Below are 23,716 nucleotides of genomic sequence, written 5' to 3'. Positions count from 1 at the left end.
TGCTAGATTACAAGGGGACTGAATTTAAGAGAAAATCTGATGCAATCTGTTTATTTGCTTTGAAAGATACTGGTTTTATATAAACCAGGTAAACCAGTACAGTAAATTGGATTGAATCAGACTTTAAATGGTTCGGACGATATCTTAAAATGCGAGATAACTTTTGTTGTGAACTGGTGGTATTAAAACCAAACTGAATTGGACTGAATTAGAGAACAGATGAACACAGCGTTGAAAATCACAATTACAATTTTATCCATCCATCCTCATTTATACAGCTTCATCCAATGAAAGGTCCTAAAGGTGGATTTATACTTGCGTGGCATCTGCGTCACTGTCATTGGCGCTGCGTAGCTCTGAAGAAGCCCGAATCACACCCCTTCCAAACTTCACGTGTACCCCTGCTATGCAGACGGTTATGCGGATATACTCCCTTATGATTGGTCAATTTGGGATTACGAGTTTCTGGATTTCTGGATCTTCCCGCTGAATTTGTGTGGTAACTGCCATTTTTAAAAACAACACCTAATGGATCAAGTTGATGAGAGGCTGATCGAATTATTTCTTCGTTAATAAATAATAAAGACACTGAACCGTACTGGACGCCATTGTTGTTTTAAAACAGAAAATACATACAGGAACCATCAAAGTGAAGTGAACTGAACCATCTAAAGAACTCCGATCTAGTGAGTTTAACGGCCGATACCACCCCTGCTGCCACCTTCAGATTGGGAGGAGAAACTGCAACATGGCACCAAAATGACGCGTACCCCCAACGCTCGAGTGCAGGAACACAGTGACCAGCGTTAGTGACACAAGTCCAGTCCTCAAGATCTACTATCCTGCAACCCTTCCCCAACACACCTGAATCAAATGAATGGCTCATTACCAGGCATCTGCAGAGCTGAATGACATGTGGACAAGGAAATTGAGAGATTTGGTTTATGTGTAATGGAGAAGGGTTGCATCTAAAAGTTCCAGGACAGCAGATCTCGAGGACTGGACTTGGGCATCCCTGGTGTGACCATAATCAAAGCTTATAAAATTCAGGCAATTTTCATTGAAGCTTCAAAGTCCCAACAATCATATTTGATATAGCCCTATTAAATTCAATGACAAAAATCTGTCAAACAACTCAAAAAGGAGCTAAGTTTAACAAGTGACACACTTCCTTTTAATTAAAACAGAGCCGTTTCCGGCCCGTGACTCACTGGCAATGCCACTTGTAGTAGATGGATAGGAGTGCAGCATGAATGACCCTTTGTGCTGATAAGGCCACACATCCTCTTTTTTCGGGATTTACAGGCAGAGATCACAGTGTGGGAACAAATACATACTCTTTACTGAAAATGATGGGAAGAATATATAATGCAAAGAATGACCAATTATCATGTGTGTCTTTTGACGTCAAGTAAGACTGGAAGAAACACAATAAAATTCACTCATATGACTGTAGGACGTCATTATTATAATATTCTCTGAACAAAACTTGCAAAACAGTTTTTATGGGCTGACTATGTATAATTAGATTTTTATTTGAATATTTATTCCTTAAAAGCAGAAAATAACAAAAACAATACCTGAACAAACTTACTTTAATGTAAATTTGTATAAGAAAGCCACAAAATGGTATTCTGACCAAAACAGAAAATATGTGAGATAAAAAATATAGCCCTATCTTTACCACATTCCTATGACTATAACTGCATTCATTTATAGCATTAACTATACTAGACAGTCCTTTCAGGACAGAGAAGCGATATAAAGGCATATAATTAACAATATGACTTTAAACCTACCTACCTTACCTACGGATTGATTTTTAGTCATTATTAGGGCAAATATTAATGTATAGGTTGCACATAATAAAATACTGATCACATAAAAAGACATCAAGCTTAATTTCATGCCTACTTTACATTTATCTCTGCTCATTCTTGGAAATGGATATTTTGATGCTTGCACGTGTCTGCATGCATAAATATGTATTGTGATTTATCACTTTAACTTGGCATAAAGTCAATTCTGAAATTTGTTTCAACACATTAGAAAAATAATTGCTCAAAAACTATGAAATAACAGTACTATAGCATGTTGTGCTTTTCATAGTATGCGATATTTATCTTTTAAAAATAGTGGATTTGTGTGATCTCTATAATGAATCATGCTAATTGCTTGTTTTAGCACAGAGTTACACAGAGTTTGACACAAAGCAATCTGATGACTGACTCAAAAAATGATCACTTCCTGTGTGAGTCGGCACTAAGAAAAAAGTAGCAACAGTAGCATGTTTAAATATTCTGTTGATGTTTTTGTTGTTTAAAACCAATAAGTTAGAACACAAACAATTGAATGCTCGACATTCGCATAGTTTGTTTCGATGTAGCGTTGTTCGTCATTATAATTCAAGAAAGGTGTCGTGCTGCCATGACATCAAGCTATTACGTAGCTGACGCATCTATCGCTATCTGGCTGATATACCGCAAGATAAAAATTTAATAATCGAAATCCATTACATTCCGAGGAGGACCCTTTGGTGAAAACGGGGCTTTAGTATCACTGAACAAAGCTTATGTATCCAACACACTTTACTGTACAAGCAGAGCTCAGGTCATGACTACTAAAAATTGATCATGTTATGTTCCTTTCATAAAACATATGGTCACATGAGACTTAAGATGCAATGTGCTGCCTGCAAATGTTTGAAATACATGTAACTAATTTGCCAGATGCCAAATTCATAGTACATTTTCCAGCCTGCCATGCTCATACCACAATTTGAAATCTCAACAGGCTTGCTCTCACAAAGAAGCCATTCACATGGATTTGTGTGTGATTTATGAACACACACTCGTGCAAGCTCTCAGACACACACAAATGCATGCACAGCTTTCTGTCTGTCTAAACTTTTACCGAACTTGAACTCCCCCAAAACCTAGCAGTGACCGCATAAAAAGTAGTTCTCAGGTTACAAACTCACCCAAAATAGGCTCTAAGTACATAGTAGTGATATCTGATGACGTATATTATAGTTTGGACTGGTTACACTCATTTGAATGTACAAAAACACACACTGACTGTAATAAATTCATCTCCATGCTTGAGGGAAAAACAAAACAAAATAAAAATAACTTATTATGCAAATGTGTTTTTTCAAGAACAGAGTAATTCTCTGTATGCACACATTATGCATGCACTTCTATCTGCAAAAGAAGGGATCCAGGCGGAAAAGTTAAACTTTTTTTAAAAACATTTGTTGAATAAGATACAATGAAAGGAAAAAAAAATATTTACATAACTCTTTTTCTGTAAATAAAACTCCAACGCAGTTCATAAAAATAAGAATGGATGCTTAAAAGTAATTTTAAATCCCTAATTTTAACATTACCAATGATCATTATTTCAGACCACTTTGAAAATACAGGTCAAGACCCAAAATGATCCAAAAGTCTTTTAGTAGCAGGTTCCCACATGAGCATATTCTAAATAATATCTTTGTGTTTGACAGAAAAAGACTTCTGTCCCTTCCAGGAATTGGGGAAAAGAAAATTGAGCGAACAACTTCCAAGTGCAGTAGATTTTTAGAATAAGTAATCTGTGTACAGGAAACAGGCACTGAGACTTCTGGCGCTAGTGGGCTGAGCAATCAAAACAATCTCTCTATGTTCTGATTGAAGAGAAAGGGACTGACGCCAGACTCGTCAACACACTTTGTCAGAGAGACGGGGTGGATAGGAAAGGAAGGAAAGAACCAAAGAAATGATAGGGAAGAAGGTGGAGATTGATAGTAAAAAAAAAAAAAAAGGGAACAAAAAAATTCTTCATCCCATCTCTTCTTTTCTTTTAAAAATCCCTTGCTCTTCACTCATGTACAGTTCACTGATTAAAGTTTTCCTGAAATCATTCTCACTTTAATGATTTTATCCTCTTTTCTTTTTAGTAGTGGGAGATGAAGAGACAGCATATGGGATTTTCCCACAGTGCAGAAGGACCAGACCCAACCCCCACCACCCACACACTCCTTTTCTGTTCTCCCTCCACTCCCTCTGTCTCATGTCAGAGAGGAGTCTTGAGGAAAACCACCTATTTTCCACCACAAAATATTCTGAATCTTTGCTGGAACTTAATCCGTCTTGTTCCACAGAAAACAGGACAGTTAAAGTCAGGTGACAACACCATTCCTTTATAATTCAAATAGTATCACAGTTTTCATGTTTGTCTTTCAACATCAGATTATGTGCCGTTGTCTCCTTTTTCCAATGTGGACAAGAAAGCACAAGAGCTAAAATCTTTGAAATGGCAGGTAAGGTTACACCTACAAGTACAGAAATAAGAATTGCTGTATGGAGGTCGCTTCTACATAATCCGGAACATGGCCCACTGCTAACATTGCAGCATTTGGAAGAGAGTGAGGCCTGAACTTGGTGGGACAACAAGTGGCTGTTGCAAAACAATAGTGAGACACAAACAGAAACACTTAATATGTTTTATGTAAGAAAATGAAGGGTTTTTTTGGTGCGATCTACTACAACCACACAGAACACAGTAACAAAACGTTTTGGTAAATTATTTAGTTGACAGTTTAAGTTATCACTGTCCTCTTGGGTCCTGTGTATATAATCCACAGCTGAGAAACAGATTCTTAATGCTTTAACTGACATTTACTGTTTTTATGTGGACAAGATCAGTACTATATGGGTGAATCTTTTTTGAGAATGGAGGAAAAAAAACCCACTGGTGAAGAAATCTTACAAGAACTATTTGACCTGAGCGGGCAAGTAACCATTGATTGGGTGGATTAAACCCGCTTACATACAGAGATCCTGCTATATTGCTGTGAAGAAGAACCCTTACAATGTTGGTTTTGTTAATTTACTCTAAACTAAACATAGCTAGCAAAACACCACCCCAGTAAATAGTAAGTAACAAGTTGCTGTTCTAGACTCAACAATGTCACATGCAACAACAATGTTACTGTCAAGGGTGACAATTTAAAATAATACAGGTTGGTCAGTTAAGCTTGTAAGTATTTTTTGTAGCAGCAAACATTTACACTACACCACAAACAAAGGTAGGTTAGCTGCTAACGGTTTAGTTAGAGCTTCTGCTCTGGTACTGTTGGAGAATCTTGGTGCTTGTTTATGCTCTAGTCTTTTTCTTTTCTACCTTTGCCAGTGTGTTTTTAAATGTGCTATATTTCTGCCCTTTCGCATACACGCAGTTTTAATCATGTTTTACACATGTTTCTCAGTTTTACACATCTGGCTTCCAAGTTACGTCATTCGTCATCACAGCTCCTTCTGAAATTCACCGAACCCACTAAAAAGTACCTTCTGAGGTTTTGAGAACATGTCTCTACCAGTTTGTGTCGTCGTACAAGTGGGTGTGATTTACCTCTGCAGCCTGTGTCTCCTGGTGCAACAGAGTCAGCCCGGTTAGGTCTTCCAGGAAGGAGTGGGAGGAATTAAAAACCTTGGAGAGAAAGTTGAAACCCTCCCTCTCATAGTGGTCCAAGACCTAAAAAAAGAAGCCACAATAATATTAAAAAAAAACAAAAAAAAACATTTACAGACAATTTAAAATGAACTGTAATGAAGTGATAAAACAGGTGCTCGTATCACTTGATTAGTTCAAGGTACTTTTTGAGTGTTTTGTTGGTAATACCAATGTTTTATAGTTTTAGTTCTTAAATAAGACCAGTCTGTTATTATTTTTGGTTTACATTGGTAAGAGAAACAAGTGATCTCTGGAAAGAGGAATGCAATGCAACTTGACAGTGTCCAGTCAGCACTGCTCAGACACATCTACTGTATATTTTATCATTTTTCTTCATGGAAAAATGCATTGAAAACTGCAGGAAAAAGAGCAAAAGAGCTGGTGAACAACTTTGTGGACTGGGGCACAAGTAACCATCTCCTTCTAAATGTGAACAAGACAAATGAGTTTGTGATAGACTTTAACTCAGCCCATCAGGATCCTGGGTGAGGAGGTAGAGGTTGTGGAGAGCTGCAAGTACTTGCGTATGCACTTGGACAACAGACTGGACTGGGGGATCACACAGGTGCTGTGTACAAGAGAAGGATGAGCAAACTCTACATCCTTAGGAAGCTCCGATCCATCATTGTATGCTGCAGGTTGTTGAAGGTGTTGTTCCAGTCTGTGGTGGCGAGGGCCAACATGTATGCCGAGGTCTGCTGGGGAGCAGCATCAGCTCCACGGAATCCAGCACAATCAGCAAATTGATTCACTAGTAATATCATTGGACACAACCTGGAGACAGTCAGAGACAGAAAGTCTTTGAACAAACTTGTCTCCATTATGGACAGTCCTTCAAACCAACTGCAAAGCATACTGAAAGGATAGTGGAGCTCTTTCTCTAACAGCTTCAGCTTTGATGTCATAAAGAAAGGTTCAGAAAATCATCCTTCCCATTCACAATGACTACAATAACTCTTCTAAGTGTAAGAGGTGATCATACCTGTACACTGCTCAACGTCAGCATTTCCTCATGCACTATCATTGCACCATAATTCGTACATAGTATTATGTTGCAGTTTATATTTGTTCTTTTTATTTATCTTTCTTTCTCGCAATAAATTCCCTCCATCCATCCATCCATCCATCCATCTATCTATCTATCTATCTATCTATCTATCTATCTATCTATCTATCTATCTATCTATCTATCTATCTATCTATCTATCACAAGTAGGTCATTTACAATCTGTTAACTTTTTAGTAAACAGATGCTTTGAGATGATAATGGGTGTAATCTATTATAAAACACAATCACACCACAAGTCCTAATTCAAATTTACAAACAATAGCACAGAAAAATGTGTTTTTATACTAATTTTTCTAAAAATATGTCCAATCACTCTCCAAAATTCTTTATTTTTTATTAAAACCTGTGGATATCACACAAGGGCTCCTACTAACTTATGTGATTGCAAGCTTTTGTATTTCATTTTAACACTAACAAAGCCAAATTCACTCTGAAATCAATGATCAAGAGTATTAAAATGATCACCAGATTTCTAAGATCGCTTTAGGAAAAGATGAGGCAAAGTTTTTAATGAAAACTGCTTTGCATTAATTGAATCACAGCAATCTCACCTCTTCATTGGTGTAGCACATGAACCTACTCATACTCTAATTAATTTATTAAACAGAAAACTGGCACTGACACAAAGATCATCAAGAGAAGACTTTTAAATGCCATTTAATCACAGGACACACACAGAGGCTGTGTTGTTAGTAAAGGGAAATAGAGTGGAATAGTTTACCACTTGATTTTTGGGGGTGGATCTTTTAAATACTGCAATCTAATGTCTTTTTGAACTGATGTTCATCAACTTGTGTTGTCCCAGTTGAATGCATAAATAAAGTTTAAAGGAAAGATATTCACATCCCAGAAAAACACTTCAAAAGAATGGAACAATAGCAACTTCTGGACAGAATAAAACATAAAATTAATAATAAATATTTTCCCTCTGGCCATTCAGTATAACCTTTCAGTAACACCACAACTCAGTACCTCCACAGTCACACTGAAGTGTTTACCTTGATCTCCCACCAGTACAGACTTCAAATGCCCACACACAATCTCCAAAACACACACACACCCTCTGCCCTCTTGACTATCTTCCTAACATTGGCCGAGCCTTTCATGGACACCCACAGACTCTCCTCTGCAGGTGTAGTTACCACTGCAACAGACACCAGCAGCACTACCTTTGTGTGTGTGTGGGGGGGAGTGTGTGTGTACACAGTCTGACCTGGCGTCTAGTCTTGGAGCCAGACATACCACATACAATACTCACTGATGTAACCCCTCATTCATCTTTTCACCTCTCTTTTCTTTCCTTCCTTTTCTTTTATTTCTTTGATTCTCCACTTCCATCCACAGGTTCTGTTACGTGAGATGCCAACGGCTAAAACCCGCTTTGTTGAAATAGAGCTGATCATTGCACAGAAAGCAACCTGATAACTGTGATGATCTTATGAAAAAAGTCATTCCAAGGACACAGAAAACACACTTAGCACACCATGCAGTTGTTCGTAATGATGATACACAACAATAATAAAGTCAAAATGTTAAGAATAAACTCGTCCCGTTATTCAAATCTAATGGAAATTCGACTGCAACCATGTGCAAATTCATGGGATGTGGACGTGAGAACAGGAATTCCTTTAACCTGAAGCCTCGTAGCACGGTTCTGTTTATTTTCTTTAACCATTATTTTACCAGGAAGTTCCTTAAAAATCTCTTTTTCAAGGGAGCCCTGGCCAAGACAGCAGCAGCCTAAATTCCATTACAGACGCAATCATTAAAACCATAAAAAAAACAACAGTATAAAACATATAAAATATAAATCTAAAAGAGCAACTATCATCAGCTGTTATATTGACGGTTTTATATTGTACAGATGGTAGCCTGAGGTTGCACCACTTCATAAACTCACATATTTAATGCAGGCATTACCACAAGAATATGTTAAATGAACTATATTTATATGGAGCTTTTTCTTCTCTTGTCATATGTTGACCACTTAGAGTGCTTTTACACTACATGTTACAATCACTCATTCACACACACACACACACACACACACCTTCTATTGTTACATACTAAGTGGGCACCCTATCACACACATTCACACCCCTATAGACACATCAGGAGGCAACGTGGAGTTCATGTCTTGCCCAAGGATACTTTGAAATGTATCATTGACTTCCTGGTTGGCAGAGGACTGCTCTTCTTTCTGAGCTACAGCCACCTAGGCTAATGGATTGGGGCACTAGTTAACACTGCTTAGTTTTGTTTGCTTTATTTTTCATTTATTTATTTTCTAACAAACAGTTATAAACAGTGCAACAGTGTGACATGATCTACACTATGAGTAAACGGTACCTTGTGACTAAGTGGCTTTGACATCTGACGTGTTCTTCAGACCAGGTTAGACACTTCCTTTTACACAGACTAACTTCATATTGACTCATCAGTGAAGCCTCCAAGGCTTTGTAATGTGCTGTTTGTCTGGAATGCCATAGAGAAAGCTCAGCTCACAAAAATGAAAACACTTGTTATTCTTCTCTTAGACTGTGTTGAATGTGAGAAGACATGCTGCTGTATAAGTTAAATCCTTTATAATACTGGTTAAGTTTGTTTGACACAGCACAGAAGATTTGTGATGCTGGATAAATGTAAATGAAAACAAAGCAGCAATCTGCAAATCTGATAAACCAATATTTACAATATAACAAAGAAAACATTAAATGTTAAAAGTGAGATATTTCGTTGTGTCATCAAAATGATTAACTTGTTTTGAAAGTGATGGCAACAACACATCTCTAAGGTTTGGACAGGGGCAACAAAGGGCAGGTTTAGTAAGTGACAGTAAAAGATGGAGTAACATGTTGTAACTAGTTAGGTTAATTAGCATCAGGTCAGCTCAGCTCAGATGAGATATGCAAGTCATTGTATCCTATTATTAACATCTTAAACAACACCTAACGTTTTAAAATCTTGTTATACTAACCTAGTGTACAAAATAATAGAGGTGAATGAGAAATTATAAATTGTTATTACATTCTCCTATAACAGATTCAACTCTATAATGTGTTATTAAAATTTCTAGAGCAGAATTACTGCTTCTGGCTGCACACTGTTAAAAACCGACACAGTTTGCAACACATACAAAAATCACAAACAAGAGGCGTGGTGTCAAACAACGCCACGTCAGCTGTGATTTACTCTTTGGCATGTACAGTAGTTTTATTGGCTTGTATTCCCAAAGAGAGTTAGGAAATACACACTCACAGACGCACACCACACACAAAGTGAAAAGCCTCAACTCTACAGGAACTGCTCCAACCCAGACAGGGGCTGAATTGTTTTGTTACCATAGTGACCTGGCAGCACACAGCTGACTGTGGCAGAAATACACACAGACTGACATGCACTTGCTCAAACACGCACATCTAAAGAGAAGACAAAGACAGACATGTACACACACAAGCTATTAAAGTGAACACACTGATATATGGACACAGAGACACACAAAAGAGGGGAGAGATCTGGGGGAGGAAGAGCAGGAAGGGAGAGCAGGAGAAGTAGGAGAAGTGAAATAGGAGTAGGCTGAAAGGAAGAGAGTGAAAGGCAGATAAGCAAATGAAAAAGAGAGAGGGAAAAGATGTGTGGGTGGGATTATAACATATGCACAACACAACTTTTATTCCTGCCTCTGCAAAGAATTGTCTTCCCTAACTCACGTCCATTATCCATGACTTTGTCTTTGTCCAATCCCTGTAAAACCATACGGACACCTCTGTGCAGACCGAATAATCTCATCAGTCACACAGGCAGAAACATGACACCTTAATATGGGCTGGAACGCCATGCTTTTTTTTTTTTTTTTTTTTTTTTCCCAGAGCGTAGGTGGAGCGAACTATTAGTGTAAAAGTTAGCCAACTCCCTCCCCCTCTCCCTCTTAGCTTCTCTGTCTTCACATGAAAGTGATAGATCTGGGGCTTTATGACCTCTTTATCGACACAAAGACTGCATTGAGATCAGGGGAGAATGAGGCAAAACAGCCCTCCACTCATCACAACACCCTTTTGTCAGCAATGTACTTCCTCGACTTGTTACACTCCAGGTACTATATATATATATATATATATATATATATATATATATATTCTTTTAATAAATGAAATAACTGTGAAGCACAGTGGTTAAACCAAGCAGAACCAAGAGCGGACCACAGCTCCCTCCCTGAATGGCAGATACACAACAAAGACTCTCAGTGAAAAACTGAACATGAAGAACTGGACAACACCTAGCCCGGACATGATCCAACTCCTACTGGTGAAGATGCTAACTTCATTTCATGCGCACCTAGCAGCATAAATGAACCAAGGGACGGACAGTCCTTATACTGAAAGATCCGCAGAAGGGAACAGTCTTATCCAACTATCAGCCAATAATATTTCTCTCCACAACATGGAAGCTCCTGACGGGCATCATAGGCTAAGATAAGCGGGCACATGAATCAATACATGACAGAGACATAGAAGGGCATTGGTGAAGGTACTAGAGGAGCAAAATACCAGCTGCTGGTTGACAGAACTGTCACCTGAGACTGCCAAGCCAGGCAGACAAACCTGTTACCAGAAAGCCTATGACTTAATGCCACATACATGAATCCTGGAATGCCTGAAGATGTACAAGAACAACAACACTCTAAGCCTCTAAGCCCTCTAAGCCTTCATAGCAAACTCGGTGAGGCTGTGGCAGACCATCCTAGAGGCCAACGTTCAGCCAATGGCACAAGTCTCCATCAAATGTGGTATATACGAAGGAGACGCTCTGTCCCCGCTGCTGTTCTGCTTAACCCCGTCAGCCAATTAATCAACAAGACTGGCTATGGCTACCGATTCTGGAATGGGCCACCATCAGTTGCCTCCTCTACATGGATGACATCAAGCTGTATGCTAAAAGCGAATGAGACATGACTCACTGATCCACACCACCAGCATCTACAGCAGGGACATCGGAATGTCATTCGGACCGGAAAAATGTGGCCAAATGGTAACAAAGAGAAGGAAAGTCGTCCATACAGAGGACACTGCACTCCCAGAGGGCACAATAACAGATGTTTGCGGAGAGCTTGAAGTACCTTGGCATACCACAAGCAAATGGCAACCACGAAGAAGCCACAAGGAAAACCTCTGCCAAATATTTGCAATGAGTAAGGCAAGTCCTGAGAAGTTAACAGCTATGCTGCCAGTGATCAGATACCCTGCTCGGATAATAATCTGGCCAAAGGAGGAAGTTCAGACCACAGATGTTAAAACACAGAAGCTGTTCACCATGCATGGAGGGTTACACCCCAATCCAGTATCCAGAGGTTAAACACTAAGCGCAAAGAGGGAGGCCAAGAGATGTACCACCGACAACTAAAGTGGCGGATATGAACAAGTCCTACCAATGGCTAGAGAGTGTTGGAGAGAATATGGACTTAAAAGAAACTGCAGAAATAGCAAGGACTCAAGAAAGAGGTGGAGAAAGCCTTGAAGGTGAAGGCAACAGTAGTACCAGTGGTCATTGGAGCACTGGGAGCCTTGTCCCCCACGCTGGAGAAGTGGCTTCAACAAATACCTGGAGAAACAGACATTTCCATCCAGAAGAGTGAAGTACTATTAACAGCTAGGATACGGCAGAGGACCTTCAAGCTCCCAGGACTTTGGTAGAGGACCTGAGCTTGAGATGAACAGATATCCAGTCTACCCAGGGGAGATGGGAGGTTGGCTGAGGGAAGTTATATATACACTACTGTGCAACTGTTTTAGGCAGATATGAATGCTTTAAACTAAGAATGCTTTCAAAAATATAACTAATGGTTGTTTATTGTTATTAATTTACAAAATGCAAAGTGAGTAAATAAAAGAAAAATCTAAATCACAGTAATATTTAGTGTTGCTTCCCATTGCATTCAAACCAGCATCAATTCTTATACATAAACTTGCAAAAAGTCAGGGATTTTGTAGGATTGTAGTCCGGTGTATGTTTAACTAATTATACCAAACAGATTTTAATGCTCATCAATGTCACATGTAGGTTGAAACACAGACGTTCACTGAAACAGCTTAACAGCATAACACTGGTTAAAGAACAGATACAAAGCCCTCTGATGGTAAAGTTTATATCATCAGAGGGCTGTGTATCACTTTTTATTGGTACACCTTTTGCAGTTATTTATCGTATTAATTAATTAACACTGTTAATTATTTTATTGCACGTTCATGCAATTTCTTTTACTTCAAAGTTCTTGCTCACTGGCTCTAAACACACAGAGAAACCACAAGCAAAGGCCAGAGGAGGTTGATAAACCCGCTCTCTCCTGATGTAAACAATCAGAACAGAGCGGGTTTATCAAAATGAAGGCATGTTTTCTGTCTGGCACTTAAGAAAAGAACTGATTCTTCTCTTTGCCCAATCAAACCCATGCAGCGGGAAAGAAAATTGTGATTTTTGCAGGGAAACTGCTTCCAAAGCACAATGAGAAATCTAGTTTTTTGTTTGCTTTTTTGTGTACTTTTTTGTGTCCATTTTTTGTGTGGACTTTGTGTACCTGGTCTTTTAATTGTCTGTTGTCTTAACTGTGTTTGGTGGTCATTGAAAAGGTTTTACTGAGCTGTTAGAAGAGATTCTGGACTTTCTGTGGATACCCCACATGTTACATTACAGTCCTGACATTACAACAGTAAAACCAGATGTTAACCCCTTAACTCCCAGTACCGGAAAGTGCAGGTGCAAGAGGTTAAGCTGAACAGTCAAGTAAAGAATGCAAAGTTAGAGAATTTATAGGCAAGAAAACTGGATAATGAACCACTAAAGGCAAGGCAGGTTTATTTGTATAGCACACTGCAACGACTGATACTTTACAGAAACATCAGAAAATAAGAAGCATAATTTAACATTAAAAAAAGAGAAAGGAAAAATACAGAACATTTGACAAATACAGTGTTAAAACATGATATAACATAAGTTTATGGGTGTGTGTGTGTTTATATATATATATATATATATATATATATATATATATATATATATATATATATATATATATATATAGATAGATAGATAGATTTATTTAGTGAACAAATGCAGTTATACAGTAGGTAACATTAACATAACTCCATTTTTTCAAAAATGATAAATTAATTTGATATTAACTGTTTCTCATCAGGGATAGCGCTAGCAGACTTCACACTTTCCAAGCCAGTTCAGCACTTTTGTGGTCAGGTCAGATGGCAATATTTTAAAAAAATGTGCACTTGTTGGTGCTCAAGACCTGTTAAATTTTCCAAAATCCTGTTTTACACACCTCCAAAACTGTCAACTGATGGCGATATTGCTACCTAATTTAGCTTACCACAACACTTAAAGCTACCTCCAGTCTGACGTCAGAGGGGCAGAATTTAAAGCAGAATTAAGCCTTGGAGGTTTATAAATATTTTGTGGCAGGATACATATCAGATATTGAGCTGTGAAATGTGCCCCAAACAAAATATTTCCTCTACATGTCAAAGGTGAGCAACAGATGCAGAAAACATTATCACAATGTATAAATTGGGGATGTGTCTGTGTTATATTTAGGAGTTAATGTGGCCATTACTGTGAGAAAACTATTTTATTACTGTTTTTAACAAAATTTGCTCGCTACAAAGCTGAGAGTTCTCTGACAGCATCCACTTATCCCATTTGATAGCAGGAACCCATTTGGGCTGCCGTTCAGGGTCAGCAAGTAGTCTGTTAAATGGAATCCTTTGGGATGTTGATTGGAGCAACCAAAGGCACAGCCAAAAGCTAGCTGTAGCAGCCGAGCCGGTAGCAGTACGCACGCTTTGTTTATCTTCTGAATGCTGATAACCACACAGACCAATGACAAAGAAGCAGCAAAAAGCACTGAGGGTAATTTCTCCCATCCCGTTTGGCTGATTTAGACTGTGTGGACCTTTCTGCAACCCATCTATACATACACACACACACACACACATATACACTAGCGGTGGGAGCTAATTCCACTCATACGACAGTTACTGACATCAGTGAGCAACTGCTGCTTGATTGTTACCATATGGTTTTACCAGCTTTCCTGTGTGTGTGTCTGTGTGCGTATGCATATTTGTGTCTTCAGTATTCCTCAAGGAACAACATTTCAACACAGCTACACTGACTTAACAACGTGGATATGGGAGAGCTGGGAATCCCCTTCCTTCTGCTAGGGCTGTGATTTGTGTTTCAAAACATTGCTGTCACATAGTAACAGAATCCGATCTGATAAGAAAATCAGAATTTCACAAAATATATGTGTTTCAGTCTTGCTGGCAAACTGGAAATCATCTTTAGAACTCTGTGTTTGGACTAAACCGGGCTTAAAAAGGCTAAATTAGAACCATAGAGGAACAAATGATGACACTTACAATGGGTGAGCAGGCAGTGCATTTGTCAAAGGCAAGGCTGGCAGGCAGGACGTTGTCAAACCTGGACAGAAAGCCTCGGATCTGTGAAGGAAAAATCAACACCCCATCAATCAAATGGGGCTCACTATTGGGAAAGTTACAATATTTATAAATACTGTACATTTGAATGATGGGTGGAGAAATAAGCCTAACCATTCAGGCAACAGCTTACTAAAACACAAGACAACTGTAGAGAAAACTACAGTTATTGGTGTCTAAAAGTGTCAGTTTGTGGGAAATAGTTCCTATGACGTCTTTATACCTTGCAATTAAAAGTAAATACGGTAGTAAATAAAGGAAAATGTGCCATCAGTAAAACATTGTGTTTTTGTTTTTAGAAGTAGACAGATAGCTCCCTCTGGTGTCAGTGAAGCAGCAACATTTTTTAGTAAAACATTTTATTTATTTGATAAGTCTTCACCCTTTATTGAGGACAATTATTTTTCACGATGCTACCCTTCTATACAAACAAATACTACCAACACTTCAGGGCCACACAAAGGATTCAATAAAAGCTGTAGTCAATTATGTTCTCTGATGACGCACATGGACCAGAGCATGAAAAGACTACTTGATGATAAGGTCTAGTATTGACAACAAAAGGTATATCAAGTATTTGCTACCTGCTGCTGTCAATGCATAGTAAATAAAGAAGGAGGCAATTTTGGGTTATTAAGGTCTTCAACCCCAATTCTTCATATCTCCTCCTAATTGGGACAAATATGCATAGGTCCAAGCTGTATTGTAGCCTAAGTTTATCATGTTAAGATGTACATTTCAAAATCTGTGTGAGATAATACTCTAACTGGTACAGTGTTTGAAAAGAAACAATTAAAATTCATTATATTTGCACCATTTGCTTCATTTTTTTAAATGTGGTTTTCATTCACTTCTTGCTTTGTATGTCTGGTCATTTCAACTAGTGTGGTTTATTCAACGATGATAAAAAAAAGCGTAATAAAAACAGATGGCAATGTTGTCAATTTAACTGCAATAACAGGCAGTGCAGATGTAACATTGATGCAAAATGAGAGCTGGCAGAACACATATATCCAGTTAGTGATGTAACAAATGCAAGAGTGAGTGGACCAGTGAGTCAGACTAATGGGAGAGTGTGGGCAACAGAGGTGAAATGGTGTTCTACCAAAAAAACCAAAAAAAAAAAAAAAACCTGCAATCTTTAAAGTATGAAACAGCAGAAATATATAAGTCCAAATATGCAATTCCAGTGTGCTCACCTGCTGCACATATTTACACAAAAGTAGCAAATCAGGACTCCAGTCGATACTTCAAAGTGTTTTTTAGATTATTTAATGTATTTGTAGGAATATTATTTATAATTTGGTGCAGAAAGGAAATAACAGGTAACAGAATGAAATATTTAGCTATTAATTTACTTTAATTTACCTTGATTCAACATTACAGAGTTGTAAATTAACATAAAACTCATGAATCTGAGATGCAGACAGCAAGGTGCAAGCAGGGAGCCTTTATTGAACCAGCATAGAAAATACAGGCAACAAATGCATAAGTCAGGACCCAGAGGTCCCCACTGACTTTACCCTGGGGGGCTGTTTTAATACACATCTCAGAGCCTTGCCCCCCTACTTTTTAGTATGCCCATCTTGTTTTACATTACACCATTAATTTACACCATTAGACTTGCAATCTAATTGTGTCTTAGAACCATCATTCAACCTTTTTTTTTAATTTTATTATTATTCTTATACAATGGTTAACACCCTCTGTGTGACCACACCAGATGAGGCAGTCCATCCAAGCATCCAACCTGGATCCGTAAGCCTAGATTTAACTGTTGGTCACGAAGTCAAAAGCACCGCTTAGCAACACACACGCAGTACTGCTCCAATTTACGCACACACAGTAGGATAACAAGAGAGTGCCATGCTAAAATTAAAGTTTTTCTTTTAGGGTTTTACTAAATATTAGACTACAACAGGTTTGTGAACGAAAACTTATCTAAAAGAACTTTCACATTATCTGACTTCAGCTGGAGGACTGAGATCGACCAACCAGATGTTTTTACGATCCCATATTATGCAAAATTCCCTTTCTAAAGGTTTTCCAACAGTCATATGTGTCCTCATACCCTGTATATAAAACCCAAGAATGAGAAAATTTTGCTCCCATCTATCCTCAGAAGAATTCCATGTAATTATAGCTTGGTCCCGTGATCACATCCATGGTGTTTCGCTGTGTTTCAAAGAATGTCAGTTTACTGCTGGTGGTTTGTTTTAGCTATTATATATTTTAATTCGTTTACCTATTGTGTTTCTACAAAATGTTATTACATTAATCTTTTATTTCATTATATTTTCTTTGTTCAGTTTCTGTTATTTGAAACTGGTTCTGTAAATAAATATATTTTCTTTCAGTATTGTGTGTTATTCCTTAACAAAAAATAAAATAAAAATAAAACAAAACAGGGACAAAAAAGAAAAAAAAACCTGCAATAATTGAGCAATAGTGCCTGTTAGTTTGGTGTTTTACTTTGGTACATTTTCTACATGCCTTTCTCAAAGCTATAGCTTTATAATGTTCAATGTTTTAGAATCACCACAAGCTGTCACTGTGGCACCACGAAGAGACGGCCAGCAGCCTTAACCTTCCCCCCTGCAGTGTGTTTTATAAGCATAGATTACAGGAAGAAAAGGCATCATATACAAACATTCAAAGTGCACACAACACATTCCCTCCTCCAGGCATATTATTTGGCATTTCTTTCTCTTTAGTAATTATCTTCTCACCCTCTGCAAACACATATAGAAGACAACACGTATGAATGTTGTTTTTCTATGGCTTATTTGGCTGAAATGCCACGAGCAGCATGGTACCAGGCAAATGGCAGGAATTCATATTCTCGGGATGATGAATACTGATGATGATGCAAATGGAGGTGGTGAGATGAAGCACCTAGTTAGCTGAGATCACAGATTGGATGGCTGCAAATCATCTCATCTTCCTCTATTTAGTGACCCACCTCTGTACAGAATATATAATCATGATTTTCTGTGATATTCCTAACAGAGAAGGTTTTTTTTCTGGTTGGTCTTTTTCTTGTTTTTTTTAAATCAAGGTTATGCCATTTACAAATGAGCGTTATCTTTCGTAGCCTTTTTTTTTGCCAGTGTTTTCAGTTATTACAAGGATACTAAAGTCTTGTTTTTGACCGCACATGGTTATTTATTCTTATAGTTACAAATAAAATCAATTATTCAGCTTTTGGAAAGCTTTATTGGTCTTTAAATATGACATTAGGTTTATGAAAATAACAGCATTGCCATTTAATGTTTTGGAGAGCCCATGCTGTTTCTCCTGATAAGCACAATCCAACTCAATTCTATCCTCGCCAGAGTTTCTTTGGTCTTTTTCCCAATTGTAACCAACTCTGTAATCAGAACCATGTATTATAATATACTATACACTGAGCTCTAACCTTTCTATTACTTCCAGTCTTGTCTGAACTCTGCTGCTCTTTTTCTTGACCTATGGAAATTATTGTCTGTCACAGTAAGACAAAATTTTTTATCTTTGACCCATTTTTACTTGCCAGCAAACTAAAAGAAGGGATTCATTATTATAGATAATTTGCAAAGACGTGAATATTGGCAGCTAAAGGTTGTATATCAGAGGATCTCTTTCACTCTCAGTTAATGAGATTCTTACTCTTGGTCAGACTAAGCTCTCTTAATTACACTGGTATGAGTCATGAGGATTCTCCTTATTCACAGCCTTGAGTTAAGTTTAATTTTTCTATTGAAAACCCTTCAAGGGATGATTAAAAAGACCAAAATAGAAAACTGTTAATTTTTTTTCACTACACAATTGGCATAGAGAAGTTCATTAATATAGTACAAATTGTAAAGTTGGGTTTCCAAGCAAAGTGCATGGTCTGAGGTCCCACTAAGTTATTATTTCAGTAAGTAAACAGCAGGTTTTTCTTAATGCTGCATCTTTCCGTCTGCATGTAAGAACAGAGTAAAGACTGCTCTTTTCATCTTTAATATTTAATTACTCATAATCCTTTCTTGGGGTGTCTGTGAATGCTGTGACACTCCGTGAACTCATCTCTCCCATAGACAAGAAAATGCTTGCTGAAACGTAGCTTGCTTGAAATGTTTAAATAGTCTTTAAGGCTCTTTCACCAAGATCTAGTCGCATACTTCAAAGGATTGCAACATGCACTTAATGGCCACTTGTAACCATACCAGCAAGGGGTTGGCAGTCCTAGGATGAAGATCCTCGACAGTTCAACAAAGTGTTACTTGCACAGTGTTCACCACAGATAATATTTAATTCAAATTAGAACGACCTAATATTATTTCAATTCATGTAATACTGATTTTTTTTTTTTTGTGATCATCAATTAATCCTTATGTTTATATTTATGATCAAGCTTATTTTTAAGTGTGACAAGTCGGACTGTAATACATCCCATGCAAACCATATTTTCAACAGATACTGGATAAATAAACAGAACACAGGAATACATTTATTTTGATTTAAGTGTGCGCGTCCCTCACCTGATGTGGCACAAGACCCAGAGACGTGGGAGGCTCATTCATTCTGTCGTCGCTGCTGCTGGCAACCGCGTAGCCGCTGAGGATGGAGAAAAAGGAGAAATGCATGCGCTTTAAGAAATGTTTCCATTTCAATTATACTTACACAAAACTGAACAATAAATAGCTAAACAAGATACTACATTAGATTTTTTATGGCAGTTGACAGTGAAGCAGAACAATAAATAACTAATAAATCTTTTATTCATTTGCATAGAGAATGTGAAGGTGCATCAGACTGTCTTGCATGCTTTGTCTTTACCACCATTTACTATTGTAGCTTGCCAAGTTTTTCTTTGGTTTGATTAAAAATAGCTGCTGCTAATTAACAGGCTGGTATTGTACTGAAATCTGATTCTGCAAAATCCAACTCTCAGTGCTATTTTATGGATTCATATGTAGCTTATTATATTGATGATAAAACTGAGTTTTATAGTTTAAATTCTTTAAAAATGTCTATTCTTGACAAGAAGCTGAAAAATAGAATGAGAAAAAAATGACATGATTTGATAGGCTGATCCTACAGTTTAAGTTAGGAAAGACTATTCTGAAGTTAGAATTAAGGGTCTGTAAATCCCTGCAACAAAACCCTGAATTTGGTAGGTTGCAGTTTAGCCTAAAATTATTCATAGCTGTGCAAAATTTGGACTTGTATTAAATTTAATATGATCTGTATTTTCACTTTGACTGGAAATGAAAAAGAAGTGACAAAGGCTAAGCCTTTATTTCATTATTCAGTGGAACAGGATTTTCCATTTCTCCACTGGGACTCTGGACCACCTCTCTGTTAATACCACCCAGGTATTTGAGATTGGACACTTTAAAGTGTTATTAATGATTTCGTTTTGAAAACTTTGGCTTTATGTTTCGGCCATTGTCCTATTACATTAAACATGAATCTACATCCCCGAGCTTGACTGAAGGGACCGCTCTTGGAGTTGGATGCTTTTCTTTTGCCTACCAAGAAAGGGTCTAAACAACTCAATTTTTATCCCATTCAACCTGCCTCAGACCTCAAGATCGAGGTGAGCTTTTGAAAGTTTAATCGTCTATTGTGTGTCCATCTTCCCTGAATGGTGTCCATGGAAACCAGTATTGAGCATTGTCCAGTGGAACGCTATTTGACATGGGGACAGAATCATTCAGACTTAACTGGATGGCCATGGTGCTGATGCTTCAATGCCAATGCATGGGTCACTTTCGGCCTTCTACCTCCCTTTTTTAACAACCACAAGAAACGCTGTGCAACCAGAGGCCTTCAATATCCTTAGCAATGACATGAAACTGACTAGTAACAAACCCAAGAATTACTATAGCAGAAATATAACAGAAATGTCCATTTTCCTGTTGCATTTTCTTATCAATTTCAGACTGTTTGAGCAAAAATGAAAGAAAAAAAAAATAACACGTCAAACAATCTCTAACCATATTTTCCGTAACCTGTTTATGTCATTCCCAACCATATGTTGGCAATTACAATTTCATAACAGATCTAAATTTGGAATGATTTTTGGGCTCAATGATATCTAGAGAATTCAGAGACCCCCTTTTTTTTTTTTTTTTTTTTTGAAGTTTGACATTTTCCATGAGCCATTGAATATCAGCAAAGCCAGACAGGTTCAAAAGATTTAGCGCTCTAGGGATGACAATTATGAAAAATCACATCTCACACTGAGCTGACGGAGGTTTTACAAAGTCAGAAATATCTGTCAAACTGCTGCAACAGTAAACCACATGTAAAGCTAACAGTTGTTACGTAGTGCGATTCTACTTGACGGCTGATGTAAGGAACTTAAAAGGATAAAAGATGAGAATATGCGGTTCCACAATGAAAAAATAAATAAAAATAAAAAAGGCCAATGCAAGAGAGGCAGATGTAACATAAAGGAAAAAGCTGAGCAACCCCTGAAATACAGACCACAAATGAAAACTCTCCTTCTCTTCTTCGCTCTCTAAGCTTTTTATCCTAGCCAGAAAGAACAGCTGTGTAACAGCTTATTGCATCTCAAAACACTCTGGGAGAAAAATAGCCATCTTATCAACACAGCAAACTGTTGCCTTAGTATGAATTTTAAAAACACACACAGAACTCCATTTCCACAGAAACACACCTGTGCACATGACTACACACTTAACAGGCATGAAAACATCCTCATCAGTGTTTAGAAAAAGACTAGCAAATATCGAGCAAGCACAGACTGCAAAGAGAACATAAAGAGTTCATTGAACCCCAGTGTAAGAAGGAGAGTTGTGCAACAAACAAATTGCTGAAAATACCTGTGGCACAGTGAAATCACAGTTGTGGTGCCGCTCCAACTAAAAGTCAACATCTCCCTTGATGCTAAGCCTGGGGTGAAGTTGAGTAAAGCTCATTGATGCCACTTCAGAAAGCCACTGGGGACGAGGTCTCCTCACTTTTATACATCAGCACATCTTTACAAGGATGTTTGCTAGTTTTAGTCTTGAATGTGGGGTAAGCTAGAGAAGAAAGCGGTGGGACTGGAAACTGTTTTTTTGTATAATGCTATGCAGGGAGCCAGATGCAGCACCATGCTGAGACTTATATTTAAATCCTGAGAATGGGGCGTTTGAGGTAAAATGCCAAAGAAAAACACATTATCTGTCATGATAGAGTCAAAAGGCCATCAAAAAGCATCAAGGAGGACAGCTCAGTGACAGGAACATCTGCTGCTCCTGTCACTGAGCTGTCAGGACATGAAGCTGTTCCTCTCAGCAGCATTATGAGGTAAACTGAAACAAACTATAAACAATGAGCAATGGTTTTCTTTTCTTTCCATTTAAATATGACATAAAATTGAATAAATGCACTATATAACATTAAACTTGAGCTCACCATTGACATTATATAGCATATGAGTTTATGGAGAACTTTTTTAACGCTGTACATTTTCCATTGAAGGATCTTTATTATTAATGCTGATTGATCCCCTTCTATATTTAACAGTCAGTGTGAGAAACTGTAGCTTGTAGGCCTCTCCAGTTCTCCATCTAACCATAAAGTCACTAGGTGTTAGGCAAAGCTGAAAACTGGACTCAGAGAAGATGACCTTCCTCCAGTTTGTGGCGGTTTTCAAACCTCAGCCTGAGGTCTTTGCTTCTCACTGATTAAGGTGAGTTTTGCATGACTCCAGTCCTGCCTGAAAGGTCATCAGTTGGATCCCAGCCACTCCACATGTATAAGAGTGCATGGGCAAGACACATCAGGTATGCCAACTGTTCTTGATGTGCACTTCACCCCAGTCTCAGTTTGCCACAGTGTTTAATGGTCACTTGATGAGTCTCGAGTAATGAGTTTGCAGCCATCCCTTTCAGTTTAAAGCTTCTTTTTTGTGCTCTGCCAGACTGTAGCTTTGTTGTCCTGGTAAAGCAGAATGAGATGTGCTTGTGTAGAAATTAAATTTTTGGTAGTAATTCTCAAAGATGCTGATTTAAGAAGAAATAGCAGGGGTCTCTTAATTTTTCCAGGGTTGTGTTCGTTATATTAGCTGTGGATCAGTGAGTAGTCCTTCAAGCGAAAGGTCATCAGTTGGATCCCCAGCTACTCCACATGTAGGAGCTGGTTGGGCAAGACACACCAGGTATGTGAATTATATGCATGGAATATTTATGAAGATATGCTGCATGAATGTGTAAATGGATGAATAAGAAAAAACGTGAAATTGTAGAATCCAAAATAAAGTGAAATGCACAACAAGATTATTTATTACAACCTCAATGTAATGAAAAAATTATATACATCTTCTAATAATAATAATAATAATACATTTTATTTAAAGCGCCTTTCAGGGCACCCAAGGACGCTGTACAAACAAATAATAAAACATTAAAAGTACAGGAGAGGCAGACATATACAACACAATCTAAAAATCTAAACATAAAGGGCAGAGTGGCGAGGATGTGATTGAAAATAATGTTACAGAGAGTATGCTGTTCTGAAAAGATGAGTTTTGAGTTTGGAAATGAAGGTGAGGAGAGAATCGGTATTGCGGAGGTCAGGAGGAAGTGCGTTCCAGAGCTGGGGAGCAGAGCGACTGAAAGCTCTGCTCCCCATGGTGCTGAGACGGGCAGGAGGGACAGAGAGATGG

At 37.9% G+C, this 23,716-nt stretch overlaps 1 protein-coding gene across 1 annotated transcript in view; it reads right to left on the bottom strand.

The window, feature by feature from the left end:
• atg7 (ATG7 autophagy related 7 homolog (S. cerevisiae)) overlaps positions 1-23,716 on the bottom strand; it is an 80,902-nt gene that overhangs the window by 28,482 nt on the left and 28,704 nt on the right. The window contains exons 16-18 of the mRNA XM_041980550.1: positions 19,575-19,650; positions 14,992-15,072; positions 5,395-5,517 (exon numbers count right to left, since the gene is read on the bottom strand). Coding sequence (XP_041836484.1) covers positions 5,395-5,517; positions 14,992-15,072; positions 19,575-19,650 — 280 coding nt within the window. The remainder of the gene's footprint in view (positions 1-5,394; positions 5,518-14,991; positions 15,073-19,574; positions 19,651-23,716) is intronic.

Source organism: Melanotaenia boesemani, chromosome 3 (genome assembly GCF_017639745.1).
Source record: "Melanotaenia boesemani isolate fMelBoe1 chromosome 3, fMelBoe1.pri, whole genome shotgun sequence".
Lineage (NCBI taxonomy): Eukaryota > Metazoa > Chordata > Actinopteri > Atheriniformes > Melanotaeniidae > Melanotaenia > Melanotaenia boesemani.
The sequence above is the reverse complement of the archived record's forward strand: the minus strand, read 5'-3'. Positions and strand labels throughout refer to the sequence as shown.